At 43.1% G+C, this 17143-nt stretch overlaps 1 protein-coding gene across 1 annotated transcript; it reads right to left on the reverse strand.

Moving 5' to 3' along the window:
• Positions 1 to 2662: 2662 nt before the first annotated feature.
• LOC116365264 (ladderlectin-like) lies at positions 2663 to 6400 on the reverse strand. Its single transcript, XM_031817947.1, has 6 exons — positions 6276 to 6400; positions 5169 to 5256; positions 4712 to 4827; positions 4208 to 4399; positions 3026 to 3140; positions 2663 to 2906 (listed from the first exon to the last, which is right to left on the reverse strand). The coding sequence occupies exons 1-6, from the start codon at positions 6288 to 6290 to the stop codon at positions 2815 to 2817; spliced, it is 618 nt and encodes a 205-aa protein (XP_031673807.1). The 5' UTR covers positions 6291 to 6400; the 3' UTR covers positions 2663 to 2814.
• Positions 6401 to 17143: the final 10743 nt, after the last annotated feature.

Consider the following 17143-nt stretch of genomic DNA (forward strand, 5'->3'; position numbering starts at 1 on the left):
GCAGGTAGAACAGTCTAATACAGTTGGCTCTAATAAGTACTCACGTCTAAACCCAGCGAGAGTTTGGAAACGCAAAGCTACATTCTGGGATTCTACAAACCAAACGACTGCCCCACAGGGAACGGATGGAGTAGGGATATGTGACACTAATATTCACACAGCATTCTGACATCCACGTGATAATTTTCAACTTTGAAAGCTACACACACACTATTCGTTGACATTAGTGTTAGTAGAGTAATAAAGCAAAAAAGAAACATCCCTTTTTCAGGACCCTGTCTTTCAAAGAATTTGTAAAAATCCAAGTAACTTCACAGATCTTCATTGTCAATGGTTTAAACACCGTTTCCAGACGTTAATGAATATGCACCTGTCGTTAAGACACTAACAGCTTACAGACGGTAGGCAATTAAGGTCAGTTAGGACACTAGAGGCTTTTCTACTGAAAGACACCAAAAGATAGACGCCCAGGGTCCCTGCGTGAACGTGCCTTAGGCATGCTGCAAGGAGGCATGAGGACTGCAGATGTGGCCAGGGCATTAACTTGCATTGTCCGTGCAGTGAGACAGGAACGACAGCTGATCGTCCTCGCAGTGGCAGAACACGTGTAACACCTGCACAGGATCGGAACATCACACCTGCGGGACAGGTACAGGATGGCAACAACTGCCCGAGTTACACCAGGAACGCACAATCCCTCCATCAGTGCTCAGACTGTCCGCAATAGGCTGAGAGGCGCTGGACTGAGGTCTTGTTTTTCATTTTTTTATTTCACCTTTATTTAACCAGGTAGGCTAGTTGAGAACAAGTTCTCATTTGCAACTGCGACCTGGCCAAGATAAAGCATAGCAGTGTGAACAGACAACACAGAGTTACACATGGAGCAAACCATTAACAAGTCAGTAACACAGTAGAGAAAAAAAAGGGGGAGTCTATATACAATGTGTGCAAAAGGCATGAGGTAGGCGAATAATTAAAATTTAGGGATGATCAGTGAGATACACCTGCTGGAGCGCGTGCTACGGATGGGTGTTGCCATCGTGACCAGTGAACTGAGATAAGGCGGAGTTTTACCTAGTATGGACCTGTAGATGACCTGGAGCCAGTGGGTCTGGCGACGAATATGTAGCGAGGGCCAGCCGACTAGAGCATACAAGTCGCAGTGGTGGGTGGTATAAGGTGCTTTAGTGACAAAACGGATGGCACTGTGATAGACTGCATCCAGTTTGCTGAGTAGAGTGTTGGAAGCCATTTTGTAGATGACATCGCCGAAGTCGAGGATCGGTAGGATAGTCAGTTTTACTAGGGTAAGCTTGGCGGCGTGAGTGAAGGAGGCTTTGTTGCGGAATAGAAAGCCGACTCTTGATTTGATTTTCGATTGGAGATGTTTGATATGAGTCTGGAAGGAGAGTTTGCAGTCTAGCCAGACACCTAGGTACTTATAGATGTCCACATATTCAAGGTCGGAACCATCCAGGGTGGTGTGCTAGTCGGGCATGCGGGTGCAGGCAGCGATCGGTTGAAAAGCATGCATTTGGTTTTACTAGCTTTTAAGAGCAGTTGGAGACCACGGAAGGAGTGTTGTATGGCATTGAAGCTCGTTTGGAGGTTAGATAGCACTCTTGTTCTCCATGGACTTCAGTGTCCCAGAACTTTTTGGAGTTGGAGCTACAGGATGCAAACTTCTGCCTGAAGAAGCTGGCCTTCGCGTATTGGTTCCTGACTTCCCTGAACAGTTGCATATCACGGGGACTATTTGATGCTATTGTTGCCGGTGAGGACCTGCCTACGTCACCTATGGGCACAAACCCACCCTCGCTGGACCAGGCAGGACTGGCAAAAAAACAAAACAAGCTCGTCACTGACGAGTCGCGGATATGTCTCACCAGGGGTGGTCGGAGTCGCATTATAGTCTAAGGAATGAGCGTTACACCGAGGCCTGTAATCTGGAGCAGGATCGATTGAGGTGGAGGGTCCGTCATGGTCTGGGGCGGCGTGTCACAGCATCATCGGACTGAGGTTGCTGTCATAGCAGGTAATCACAACACTGTGCAGTACAGGGAAGACATCCTCCTCCCTCATTCTGACATGACCCTCCAGCATCAAATACACCACACTGCTAGTTCTGTGGGTGATTTCCTGCAAGACTGGAATGCCAGTGTTCAGCCATGGCCAGCGAAGAGCCCTGATTTCAATCCCATTGAGCACGTCTGAGACCTGTTGGATCGGCGGGTGAGGGCTAGGACCATTCCCCCCCAGAATTGTCCGGGAACTTGCAGGTGCCGTCGTGGAAGAGTGGGGTAACATCTCACAGCAAGAACTGGCAACCCTGGTGCAGTCCATGAGGAGATGCACTGCAGTACTTAATGCGGCCAGACACTGACTTACTTTTAACAGACCCCTTGGTTCAGGGACACATTCCATTTCTGTGGAACTTGTTCAGTTTATGTTTGTTTTTGAATCTCAAATATTTAAACATGTTAAGTCTGCTGAAATTTAACGCAGTTGACAGTGAGACCACATTTTTTTTACAACTTTTTGGGTCCTAAGAGAATTCTATTCTTCAAGAAACAATGGATCAAAGAATTGAAATGCCCACTGGACACCCAGACTGCATCTTCAAGAAACAAAGTGAAGCAATGTTAAATAACGACTCATGAGATTAAATACGTACACCAGTTTTATTGACAACAAGCTACAATAGTTACACAACAAGTCAAATGTATTTTACAGCAACAAATACCTTCAAAGTAATTCACTATAACATGAAACATTTGCAGTTAGGATGCTGACACCAGAGTAGCATTTTCTGTTTCAATTGACAGTTTGAAGGATTAAACAGGTTCTTATGGAGCACACGGAGGGATAGCTCTTTCCACATGAGACATCGTTCCAGCCGTTTTCAGCTTAAGAGGAAACACGAAATAGAAATTACCTCTCGATGTACACTCGAAAAGAGAAAAGTAGCTCACATTTATTTGTTAAACTTACTCAAAAAAGTTTAATTTGATGAATGATAATGTACCTCCAAAGTTGAAATGAATACATGGCTCTCTGGCACCATTGTTGTTATTCGGCTCCCCTTCAGCCCAGCTCTCGTGATCAAATTTGGAGCCGTCACTCCAGAACCATAGCCTGTCCTGTGTGGAAGTAGTGAGATCTCAGTATCAAATGTTACATGTGCTTGCTGAACAATTTCTAAAATACAACACTCATGGTCTTTCCTCCAACAAAACGGTAAAAGCCACCACTAGCAAAACGTGCAGACTGACACTGGAACTGTTGGGTGAAAAAAATACACAAGTGTTGATACACATTTCTAGAAATCCCAAAATTAGAAAAAGACAGCTAGTAAGTCGTTTCTGCGCCATAGCAAAGAGGAAGAGGCGAAGCGAGAAGGATAACTATAAGCCCAAAATCTGCCTTCTCAAGCGGGTAGCGTTTTTCCTGGTCACCAAGCAACTCGTTTTTGTATGGCCGTCAATAAGATGGCAAATTTAATTAACGAAAAACATAATGGCTTATTTGAGCAAATATATACGTTTTGTAATGCTTAGGTCGTTACGAGTACTGATACAAGTAGCACACATGACATGCCAGAAACTGAGAAAAACATTTCTCTCCGAGTTGTGCCTGTCCCTCGAATCTGCCCGACATTGCAGACTCTTCACATCGTTAGAGGCCAATGGAGTATCTGGTTCATCTAATGGATCATCTAATTCATCTAATGGATCATCTAATGGATCATCTAATGGATCATCTGTGGCAATTGCTCTGGATATTTCGAGATGCTCAACTCAAATCTAGACCTACAACCAACAGTATTTCTTTTGCTTTTGACAATGACTTCACGAGGCATAGGTCACATGCCTAAATACTTAAAGTCACATTAATATCAGTTTAAAGAGATGACATTGGGCCATGTTTACTTGAATAGTGTCTGGTTAAAAGGTAGGCAAGTAACTTCATGCCTACTGTGCCAAAGCAATTTACAGTTATTAAAATGGTAATATCCAAATTCCACGTAGAACTCGAGTTGCGAATGTCAATCTTTCCTCTGCGGTACCTCAAACTGTGGTCATTACCAGCTGAGAAACTGGCCAGTTGATTACTCCTGGCACAGAGTTGTCTGACCAGTGTCTTAACACCTACTCCGAGCTGATGGTTTTATTAGTCTTAAGTATTAAGGCATCTTCACTTTGGGTACCTTTTCCACCTTTGCTTGAACAGCATCAAATCCGCCAATCCAGGTAAGAGGGAAACTGCCAGTCGTGATCAACACCACCGCCTGTAGAAATTGGGACTCTTCATAGCTGTGCACAGATGCCAGGTTTGCGCCAAGGTACTTTACAGTGTTGTACACAGGCTTCAGTTTTTGTCCAAGTAACTGACAGTGGCGCTAGAGCAAGCAGTACACAGAGACAAAGACATGTCATAATGGAAGCATTAGTCAGTTGTCCAGTCTGAGAATTTGTCTTCTGGAATCTCAAATATAGGAATTAGTTCATCTCAGTCTTAACCCATGCCTTGAGGGTTCTAATATACAAGAGGGCCCAACTCCACACAATATTGAAAAGCCTATAGAAAATTGCAATTACAGCATATTAAGGGGACGTTCAGTATTTTACATGAGGCGCCTGTTAAAATAAGGCCAAAGCACCTTAAACTCAAAAACTAAGTTGACTTCAATTGTAGAAAGTAAGCATTATACCTCTGCATTGGGCCATGTCCTTGCAGTTTTGACAAACATGAAGCAGCGTGAATTAAATTGGAACCAGCCTCTGGGGCATGGGTTTCTTTGGTCTGCTGCAAATGTCACCAAATCATCTGAAAGGAGAAGACAGGGAGGGTTCCGAAATTGCAGCCGACTTTAAAGGATAGTCCAGACTGACCCTTGCATCAAAAATAACATTTGGAGATCAGTCATGCCACACTACAACAAAACATACACAATCAATGATGTAAAGCACAAACTCATTCCACAGAGCACAGAGTGTCTACAGGTTTTCGCTCCTCCCTCGATTGATCAATTTAGGTCACTAATTAGTAAGGAACTCCCCTCACCTGGTTGTCTAGGTCTTCATTGAAAGGTAAGCCAACTGCAGATGCAAGAGACTCCGTGGAATGCGTTTGACACTCGTGATGTAAAGTGTGAGGCTGACTCTTACTTGCTATGCGCGCAGTCATTCTGTCGCCCAGTGTAAAGGCAGCGCTGAGAAGCAGTAGAAGGGTCAACATCGCCATGGTGATAGTCTCCTGAGAGACACACGAGATAAGCCATCAGTGTTTCCCCAACCTCTCCTCGAGTACCCCAGCAAGTCCACTTAACACATTCAACTAATGAAGGGCTAAGGAATACCAGGTATCATCTCTTCCACCACAGAGTAGATTAGCCTGGCACACGGGAATAAGGAGAAGTCTATGCTCTTGGGTTCTCCCCGAAACAGCACCCTAGATAACTAACCCCGATGCATGGCACACCTAGTAAGTCACCTTTTTGCAAATGAAATTGGCTGGTAAAGTACATTTTTCTAGAGCAGGAGACTCAACTTGCCTGGCATGAGCTACCTTTATTAATACACACGTCGCAAGCGACTTCTTTCAAATAGGCTCATTCTTCTCTGCCCTACAACTCTTCAGTGTACCGGTCTGGCAATAGACACAGTAAAATGAGTAATAAACTACTAAAGGGGCCCTATAAAAAAAGCTGTGATTTTAAACCCCAAATTACAGCCATTTTCATAAATGTTCTCAGTTCAATTTCCTGGTTTGCCACTCAATTACAATTGGTAATGGAGAACAAAATGTAATGTTCTGAGTCCATGGCAGTGCTTAAATCACATCAGAATACCATTTCTTTTAGGTCTGGAAGAAAAGTAACTAGCGATGGTTCTGTATTGCCAATTGATGCTCATTTCATGGCAAGGTTTGCAAATAACAAAAGATACCATTTCTATACTTTTGACAAGTATACCTTGCAGTTAATACTTAGTTGTGAAAGAATCTGGCAACCCACTAGGCATCAACTGGCTACACAGGGAGTGAGCGACAAGGCAATATTGCTGGAAATTGGCAGATATGGTTTTAAATGTGACGTTTTAAGCCAATAGTTACAAACTACTATGAACGGTTGGAGACCCCTGCCCTATGTAACGCACTACATTTGAACAGGGTCACATATGCCCGATGGGTCCTGGTCAAAAGTAGTGCACCACATAGGTTACCATTTGGGATGAAAGCAGATACAGTACTAGATGACTATGTTGAACTCTCACCTGTAGTCTGGTCATGTCAGCGCTCTGTTTGTGAGTTGAGTTCTACTGCTTCCTGCTCTCCTTTTTTAAGGACCCATCCAGTCAGACCCCTCCCTCTCTCATCCTTTAACCGGTCAAATAATCAACTAATCATCAAGCTTTTATCATTTGAATCAGCTGTGTTGTGTTAGGGCAAAAACCAAAACGTATAGCCACGGGAAGAAGTTTGTTGGTGCAGGGTACTTTTAATGAATGTTATTTTCAATTGGGGTGCTGGAAAAATATCTTTGCCTGTGCTACAGGCGCTCTATTGGTCCACTATTATAGCACAACTTTTGTGAAAATGTAACAAATCTATAAAAAGTGAACATATATATATATATTGGACACACCTACTCATTCAAGGCTTTTTCTTTATTTTGACTATTTTCTTTGTAGAATAATAGTGAAGACATCAAAACTGTGAAATAACACATGAAGGCCTGATTCACACAGTCTCCTCTGAACAGTTGATGTTGAGATGTGTCTGTTACTTGAACTCTGTGAAGCATTTATTTGGGCTGCCATTTCTTTTCTTCTCTTTTTTTAATTGAACCTTTATTTAACCAGGTAGGCAAGTTGAGAACAAGTTCTCATTCACAATTGCGACCTGGCCAAGATATAGCCAAGCAGTTTGACACATACAGTGGGGCATAATTTGCAAATAAATTCATTAAAAATCCTACAATGTGATTTTCTGGATTTTTTTTGTCTGTCATAGTTGAAGTGTACCTATGATGAAAATTACAGGCCTCTGTCATTTTTTTAAGTGGGAGAACTTGCACAATTGGTGGCTGACTAAATACTTTTTTGCCCCACTGTACAACAACACAGAGTTACACATGGAGTTAAACAAACATACAGTCAGTAATACAGTAGAAACAAGTCTATACACGATGTGAGCAAATGAGGTGAGATAAGGGAGGTAAAGGTGAAAAAAAGGCCATGGTGGCAAAGTAAATACAATATAGCAAGTAAAACACTGGAATGGTAGATTTGCAGTGGAAGAATGTGCAAAGTAGAAATAAAAATTATGGGATGCAAAGGAGCAAAATAAATAGATAAATAAAATAAAATAAATACAGTAGGGAAAGAGGTAGTTGTTTGGGCTAAATTATAGGTGGGCTATGTACAGGTGCAGTAATCTGTGAGCTGCTCTGACAGCTGGTGCTTAAAGCTAGTCAGGGAGATAAGTGTTTCCAGTTTCAGAGATTTTTGGAGTTCGTTCCAGTCATTGGCAGCAGAGAACTGAAAGGAGAGGCGGCCAAAGAAAGAATTGGTTTTGGGGGTGACCAAAGAGATATACCTGCTGGAGCGCGTGCTACAGGTGGGTGATGCTATGGTGACCAGCGAGCTGAGATAAGGGGGGACTTTACCTAGCAGGGTCTTGCAGATGACATGGAGCCAGTGGGTTTGGCGACGAGTATGAAGCGAGGGCCAGCCAACGAGAGTGTACAGGTCGCAATGGTGGGTAGTATATGGGGCTTTGGTGACAAAACGGATGGCACTGTGATAGACTGCATCCAATTTGTTGAGTAGGGTATTGGAGGCTATTTTGTAAATGATGACCGCAGCTGTTTTCCAATCTTTGGGACGACACGAAAGAGAGGTTGAACAGGCTAGTAATAGGGGTGGCAACAATTTCGGCAGATAATTTTAGAAAGAAAGGGTCCAGATTGTCTAGCCCGGCTGATTTATAGGGGTCCAGATTTTGTAGCTCTTTCAGAGCATCAGCTGACTGGATTTGGGAGAAGGAGAAATGGGGAAGGCTTGGGCGAGTTGCTGTGGGGGGTGCAGTGCTGTTGACCGGGGTAGGGGTAGCCAGGTGGAAAGCATGGCCAGCCGTAGAAAAATGCTTATTGAAATTCTCAATTATAGTGGATTTATCAGTGGTGACAGTGTTTCCTATCTTCAGTGCAGTGGGCAGCTGGGAGGAGGTGTTCTTATTCTCCATGGACTTTACAGTGTCCCAGAACCTTTTGGAGTTAGTGTTGCAGGAAGCAAATTTCTGCTTGAAAAAGCTAGCCTTGGCTTTTCTAACTGCCTGTGTATAATGGTTTCTAGCTTCTCTGAAAAGCTGCATATCACGGGGGCTGTTCGATGCTAATACAGAACGCCATAGGATGTTTTTGTGTTGGTTAAGTGCAGTCAGGTCTGGGGAGAACCAAGGGCTATATCATTTCCTGGTTCTAAATTTCTTGAATGGGGCATGCTTATTTAAGATGGTTAGGAAGACATTGAAAAAAAATAACCAGGCATGATGAGATCCATATTCTTCCAGGATACCCAGGCCAGGTCGATTAGAAAGGCCTGCTCGCTGAAGTGTTTCAGGGAGCGTTTGACAGTGATGAGTGGAGGTCGTTTGACCGCTGACCCATTACGGATGCAGGCAATGAGGCAGTGATCGCTGAGATCTTGGTTGAAGACAGCAGAGGTGTATTTAGAGGGCAAGTTGGTTCAGATGATATCTATGAGGGTGCCCGTGTTTACGACTTTGGGGGGATACCTAGTAGGTTCATTGATAATTTGTGTGAGATTGAGGGCATCAAGCTTAGATTGTAGGATGGCTGGGGTGTTAAGCGTGTTCCAGTTTAGGTCGCCTAGCAAAACGAGCTCTGAAGATAGATGGGGGGCAATCAGTTCACATATGGTGTCCAGAGCACAACTGGGGGCAGAGGGTGGTCTATAGCAGGCGGCAACGGTGAGAGACTTGTTTTAAGAGAGGTGGATTTTTGAAAGTAGAAGTTCAAATTGTTTGGGTACAGACCTGGACAGAACTCTGCTTTGCAGTAGATTGCAACACTGCCCCCTTTGGCAGTTCTATCTTGTCTGAAAATGTTGTAGATAGGGATAAACATTTCAGAATTGTTGGTGGTCTTCCTAAGCCAGGATTCAGACACAGCTAGAACATCCGGGTTGGCAGAGTGTGCTAAAGCAGTGAATAAAACAAACTTAGGGAGGAGGCTTCTAATGTTAACATGCATGAAACCCAGGCTATAACGGTTACAGAAGTCATCAAAAAAGAGCACCTGGGGAATAGGAGTGGAGCTAGGCACTGCAGGGCCTGGATTCACCTCTACATCACCGGAGGAAAAGAGGAGGATAAGGGTATGGCTAAAAGCAATGAGAATTGGTCGTCTAGAACGTCTGGAACAGAGAGTAAAAGGAGGTTTCTGGGGCGATGAAATAGCTTCAAGGTATAATGTACAGACAAAGGTATGGATGTGAATACAGTGGAGGTAAACCTAGGTATTGAGTGATGATGAGAGAGATATTGTCTCTAGAAACATCATTGACACCAGGAGATGTCATCGCATGTGTGGGTGGTAGAACTAATTGGTTGGATAAGGTATAGTGAGCCTGACAGAGATGCTCTACAGTGAAATAAGCCAATAAACACGAACCAGAACAGCAATGGACAAGGCATATTGACATTAAGGAGAGGCATGCTTAGTCGAGTGATCAAAAAGGTTCAGTGAGTAGTTTTTTATTAATTTTTATTTTACCTTTATTTAACCAGGCAAGTCAGTTCAGAACAAATTCTTATTTTCAATGATGGCCTAGGAACAGTGGGTCAACTGCCTGTTCAGGGGCAGAACGACAGATTTGCAACCTTCCGGTTACTAGCCCAACGCTCTAACCACTAGGCTACCCTGCCGCCCCTGCAGGGTAGTGAGGTTGGTTGGGGTCACGGCGATTCAGACAGCTAGCCGGGCCATCGGTAGCAAGCTAGCATAGGATGGAGGTCTGTTTTTAGCCACCTCGTGCGTTTCCGTCGGTAGGATTAGTGGGGTTCCGTGTGGTAGAGGGGATCAATCCAATTCGCAAAAAAAATAGATACAGTTATAGAGGCCCAAGAAAAAGAAAAAAATTGTCCGACAGATCTATTCAGATAGCAGCCGATAAGACAGCTAACGATTAGCGGACCCCAGATGGGCGTTCAGGTAACGACGCGACGGAGGAGCCAGCTGGATAACTCCCTCGGGCAGATAACGTCGGTAGTCCAGTTGTGATGTCCCGGTGGGGCAGTAAAACGGGTCCGGATAGGTGATTGTAGCCCAGGAGTGGCTGATGGAACTCTTCAGCTGGCTAGCTCCGGAATAATTGATGTTTGCACCGGGATCGAAGTAAGCAGATAGTCACATGGATAGCAGCTAGCTAGCTGCGAGATCCAGGTATAAATGTCCAGAGCTTGCGATTCAAATCCGGGAACATGGAGAGAAAAATAGGTCCGGTGTGTTCCGGTCCGAGCCGCTCCGTACAAAACTGGCGATAGATTTTCGAGCTAAAGGATAGCTGATGAACACAAACCGTGGTTAGCTTAATACTAACGATTAGCCAGTAAAGAAGCTAACTAGCTTCTGGCTAGCTTCTGATTAGCTTCTGGTTAGCTTCAGGGTAGCTTCTGGTTAGCTTCTATGGAGGATTACAGATGAGGGAAATAATACTTTCTTTTATTTTTATAAATTGGTGAGGCGGGTTGCAGGAGAGTGTTTTGAAGTTGAGTTCATGGAAAATAAAAAATATATATAAAAAGGTATGCGAAGAAAGTTGTAAATATATATACAGTGCCTTGCGAAAGTATTCGGCCCCCTTGAACTTTGCGACCTTTTGCCACATTTCAGGCTTCAAACATAAAGATATAAAACTGTATTTTTTGTGAAGAATCAACAACAAGTGGGACACAATCATGAAGTGGAACGACATTTATTGGATATTTCAAACTTTTTTAACAAATCAAAAACTGAAAAATTGGGCGTGCAAAATTATTCAGCCCCTTTACTTTCAGTGCAGCAAACTCTCCAGAAGTTCAGTGAGGATCTCTGAATGATCCAATGTTGACCTAAATGACTAATGATGATAAATACAATCCACCGGTGTGTAATCAAGTCTCCGTATAAATGCACCTGCACTGTGATAGTCTCAGAGGTCCGTCAAAAGCGTAGAGAGCATCATGAAGAACAAGGAACACACCAGGCAGGTCCGAGATACTGTTGTGAAGAAGTTTAAAGCCGGATTTGGATACAAAAAGATTTCCCAAGCTTTAAACATCCCAAGGAGCACCGTGCAAGCGATAATATTGAAATGGAAGGAGTATCAGACCACTGCAAATCTACCAAGACCTGGCCGTCCCTCTAAACTTTCAGCTCATACAAGGAGAAGACTGATCAGAGATGCAGCCAAGAGGCCCATGATCACTCTGGATGAACTGCAGAGATCTACAGCTGAGGTGGGAGACTCTGTCCATAGGACAACAATTAGTCGTATATTGCACAAATCTGGCCTTTATGGAAGAGTGGCAAGAAGAAAGCCATTTCTTAAAGATATCCATAAAAAGTGTTGTTTAAAGTTTGCCACAAGCCACCTGGGAGACACACCAAACATGTGGAAGAAGGTGCTCTGGTCAGATGAAACCAAAATTGAACTTTTTGGCAACAATGCGAAACGTTATGTTTGGCGTAAAAGCAACACAGCTCATCACCCTGAACACACCATCCCCACTGTCAAACATGGTGGTGGCAGCATCATGGTTTGGGCCTGCTTTTCTTCAGCAGGGACAGGGAAGATGGTTAAAATTGATGGGAAGATGGATGGAGCCAAATACAGGACCATTCTGGAAGAAAACCTGATGGAGTCTGCAAAAGACCTGAGACTGGGACGGAGATTTGTCTTCCAACAAGACAATGATCCAAAACATAAAGCAAAATCTACAATGGAATGGTTGAAAAATAAACATATCCAGGTGTTAGAATGGCCAAGTCAAAGTCCAGACCTGAATCCAATCGAGAATCTGTGGAAAGAACTGAAAACTGCTGTTCACAAACGCTCTCCATCCGACTTACAGCTGTAATCGCAGCAAAAGGTAGCGCTACAAAGTATTAACTTAAGGGGGCTGAATAATTTTGCACACCCAATTTTTACGTTTTTGATTTGTTTAAAAAAGTTTGAAATATCCAATAAATGTCGTTCCACTTCATGATTGTGTCCCACTTGTTGTTGATTCTTCACAAAAAAATACAGTTTTATATCTTTATGTTTGAAGCCTGAAATGTGGCAAAAGGTCGCAAAGTTCAAGGGGGCCGAATACTTTCGCAAGGCACTGTATATATACGGGACACGACAAGACGAGGACAAAAGACGTCTGACTGCTATGCCATCTTGGTGACAGTGTGAGGCTGGTAACTCTAATGAACTTATCCTCTACAGCAAAGGTAACTCTGGGTCTTCCTTTCCTGTGGCGGTCCACAGGAGAGCCAGTTTCATCATAGCGCTTGATGGTTTTTGCGACTGCAATTGAAGAAACTTTCAAAGTTCTTGAAATGTTCCTCATTGACTGACCTTCATGTCTTAAAGCAATGATGGACTGTCATTTCTCTTTGCTTATTTGAGCTGTTCTTGTCAAATAAATGGACTTGGTCTTTTACCAAATAGGGCTATCTTCTGTATACCACCCCTACCTTGCCACAACACAACTGACTGGCTCAACACATTAAGAAGGAATGAAATTCAACAAATTCAGTTTTAACAAGGCACACCTGTTAACTGAATTGCATTCCAGGTGACTACATCATGAATCTGGATATGAGAATGCCAAGAGCGTGCAAAGCTGTCATCAAGGCAAAGGGTGGCTACTTTGAAGAATCTCAAATATAAAAAGATTTTGTTTTGTTTAACACTTCTTTGGTTACAACATGATTCCATATGTGTTATGTCAGAGTTTTGATGTCGTCATTATTATTCTACAATGTAGAAAATAGTAAAGAATAAAGAAAAACCTTGGAATGAGTGGGTGTGTCCAAACTTTTGACTGCTACTATATATATGTATGCTCTTTACTTGTCAGTGTTCCAAATGGGGACCTTATTTGTATCTTGACCTAAACACGCAAATACAATCAGATAGAATTAATTGCAAGCAGTGCACTGGGTTAGTCAGATTTGATTAAATATAACAGAACAGATGAACTGGCGTGACACTCACTCTCATGGGATGGGTTGCCAAAAAGAACTAACTGAAAGCCACACTCCCAGATCTGTTTATGCTGTTCTGTCAATGCTATCACTGTTTTGGTTTACAGCAAAAATACAGTTGAATTGCAGCTGATATTTTGATGCTTCTGTATCCCTGGATATCACCTGCAGGAATAGCCATTTTTGTTAAGCTCATTCCTACCCTGCTCCTGTATTCTTTTCAAACATCGACCAGTAGTATCGACAGTGCCTCTTTCTCTCTCTCTGCCAGAGTCTACCCCCTTATAAGAACCCCAACAATAATTGCTAAAAGCCTATGTAAGCCTGTTGGCTGATTGGCATGTATGAGATGATGGAATTTGCTTTTGGAAAAAAGTTGAGGCTTTTTGACACTGGCTTGAGCGGGTCTTAGCAGAGCATGTGTATATGAGCATCAACAAGCCTTGTTACCATATACCCTTTGAGAATGAATGAACAAATTGTTACTTCACACAAACATATGTACCAGATTAATTTGGGTAGTTTTCTTTGCACATTGGAGGACCCCTGCAAAACCAAGCGTGAGGTAATGGCAATGATGTCATGTGTGCTATCCACATCCTGGTGCTGAACTGTGAAACGTGGGGGACAGTATTTGGCTGCTGAACAATTTGAATCAGCTTGCCTCGTGGAATACTCTTTGATCAAAACTGATACATTAATGAAATCGTTGCACTAATGAATTCTTTGGAAACTAGAATCTGATTAAGGGAAAGTTACACACTTTTTTCTGTGAGCGCAATCAACAACCTATTTGTGCATGCCCAACGGAATGAACATTGTGGTGCGGGGACTGCCATATTGTGTCATCATTTTGACATAAGGTGTAGAGACATTTTTGCGGTTGTAAAGCTAATTTCCACTAATTGTACACATTTTGCTATATGAGTGAGAGACTAATACATTCAATGGGGGCCTGTCATGCCAAATACTGTCCCCCACTGCGTCACAATGGGATTCGATCGACTATTAGCGTCCATTGCTATATCGACGGAGTGATTCGAATTTTGGAGATCACAGCCTAAATTGTGTTCTTTTCTTCGTCGCTCTGCAAACAAGGCTGATTTCTGCGACAATTTCTCTGTTTAAACAAGCTTTGTTTAGCTTGTAACATGGAAACGTTCATTCAAACTACTTTTTGGGGTACCTCGTCAACATTACAACATGAAATCCATGTCTTAAACGTTGCTACGTTTCAGGAAATGGCAAAGAAAACATGTATTCTGCTTGACACATTAAAGTTACTTACCTTACAGATCACAAAGTAAGCTTATGTCCACTCCATTCAGATGTAAATCCTTTTGATTCAGTCACTGACTTGTCTGGCTGTCATCTTTTTATTAAACCTGCCCTCATCTACACTGAAATAATACCATTTCAGTAGTCCTCTATTATGATTCCCCCCACCTCTCTCTCATTTAATACACCCTTGTGGTTGAATACATATATAATCATCTGGTGTAGGTCCAAGGATACAACAATGAATAACCTGGAACAAATAAATGCCATCAAAGGATACCTTACAGCTTCCAATAATGAACACCTTGTGAAACCCAACCTGTCAATATATTTTCATACATAAACTTGAATCGTTTTTGGTACAGTTGTGTCATGAATTTTTTTCCACTGATTTTCTGTACACTCACATGGCAATCATAGATAAAATACTGAATTCTGGTTTGTGGAATATAGAGGAGGTGGTTGCTGTGTGGGTGGGAGGGAGGTTCTGCCTGTCCCTTGTTCTCAACAGGCAGCCAGTCTCGGAAGGGGGACTGCAAAGTCCAGGCACTGCTGCTCTCTTGAGAACAGGAGCAGAGTTAAAGGGAACAGGTTAGGAGACAGACACATAAACAAGCAAACACAGGTTACACTGAGAACATGTCATGGATTGGTGCAGTGTTAGAAATGGGAGATATGTACTTCAACACTTTTGGAAGGTATAGCCTAACTGGTCCCACTCCGACTCAGAGCACAGCAAACCAAACTGATCCGAACTCACTGGTTCTGGTGGATGGAATACCTCCTGGGGGGCTCGGCCAGTCGATGGTCCTAAAGTCATTTGTAGAGGTAAATTGAAGAGGTAAATATTTTATACGCTTAGCATAACTACAATTTCTTGCTTTTCTCAACCAAAACTTTACGTAGTTTGTCTATCGAGCTTCCCCGAAGTGTAGGGCGTCAGGGCTTTCAGTGGTCGACTAATTGTTGGCTTCCACCGAGGTAACCCTAGGAAGACAGAAAAAAAGATCAGCATTAGGGAAACTAAAAGGTTGTTTCAGGTTGTTTTGTATGCAAATAGTAAAAACGCTAAATAGTATAAAGTGAATATAAATATTCACTTAACAGATGGTGACCCCAGCTAGGAGCAAAAGAGCAGAGAGGTTTTCCCCAGGTCTCACCTTCCTTTCATCCTTTTCTCCTTCTGTTTCTCCTGCGCCTTGTCAAGTCTCACCTTGATTGATAACAGGAATAAATACAATCATATACATTTCATAGGAAGGTGGTCCTCAAAGGCGTTCTGATCTGGTTCAAAAACTTCCACCACATCAGATGGGGTTTCAGGGATCTGAAAGTACGTTATACAAACATTTGAAAGACTACAGTATGTGCAATAACAATTGCATTGTTTACCTCAGTCAACAGCTGCGGCTCCCGTTTGTACTCGGTGGAGGCCTGGATGCTGCTGTTGTGTGCAAAGAGAGACTCACCTTCAGGTTGTTCTCACATCCTTCCTGGTACCAATCAAGGGACTTGCCCATGGCGGTCTTGAGGGTCTCGTTGGTCCAGTCACCAAACCTGGAGGAGGGGGTAGGAAAGCGATATTGAAATATGTCTAATTATGTACCATGGAAAAAACAAAAAGAAATTGTAAAAAAATAACCATTCCAGCATTCATGACCTCGGTCACTCAAGATGACCGTGGGTGTTGATGTCCACCATCGTCTTGGAGGTGGCCTCGCCAGTCTATCATACAAAACAAAAATCTATTTTTGGTTCCAAGCACCTTTAATGGTTCACAGAAGGGAATTTAGATTTAAACACGTACTCTTCTTTCCCTTACTGACCCTAATGGGTATTGCCTCCACCCACTTGGTAAAGTGACGGCCTTCAGTTCAATACCATGATCACGGTGATGTAATTATACTAGCTAGCTGTGCATGGAGGGAGTAAACACGTCATGCTGAGCATCATGGGATTCCATATGCAATTCATTTCTAAAGCCCTTTTTAGGTCAGATTTCACACAAAGTGCTTCTACAGAAAACCAGCCTAGAACCCCAAACAGCAAGCAATACAGATGTAGACGCACGGTGATCCGCAGGCAGAACAGTTGAAACCAGTCTAATACATTTGGCTCTAATAAATTCCATCTTGTACTCACACGTCTATACCCAGCGAGAGTTTGGAAATGCAAAGCTACATTCTGGGATTCGAACCACCAAAGGGCTGCCCCACTACTTGGTATTTGTTATTTCTTACATTGTTACCCCAGGAAATCTTAAGTTTCATTACATGCAGCCGGGAGGAACTATTGGATATAAGAGCAACGTCAACTCCCCAACATTACGACCAGGAATACGACTTTCCCGAAACGGCTCCTCTGTTTGGTCCACCACTCAGGACAATCGGATCCCAGCCGGCGACCTAAAACAACAGCGCCGTAGAATGGGCAGACGGAGCGGTCTTCTGGTCAGGCTCCGTAGACGGGCAAATCGCGCACCGCTCCCGAGCATACTACTCGCCAATGTCCAGTCTCTTGACAACATGGTAGACGAAATCCGAGCAAGAGTCGGTACAGCCACCTGGTTTCTTCACGCATCGCGCCGACAGAAACAAACAT

Source organism: Oncorhynchus kisutch, unplaced genomic scaffold (assembly GCF_002021735.2).
Source record: "Oncorhynchus kisutch isolate 150728-3 unplaced genomic scaffold, Okis_V2 scaffold1214, whole genome shotgun sequence".
NCBI lineage: Eukaryota > Metazoa > Chordata > Actinopteri > Salmoniformes > Salmonidae > Oncorhynchus > Oncorhynchus kisutch.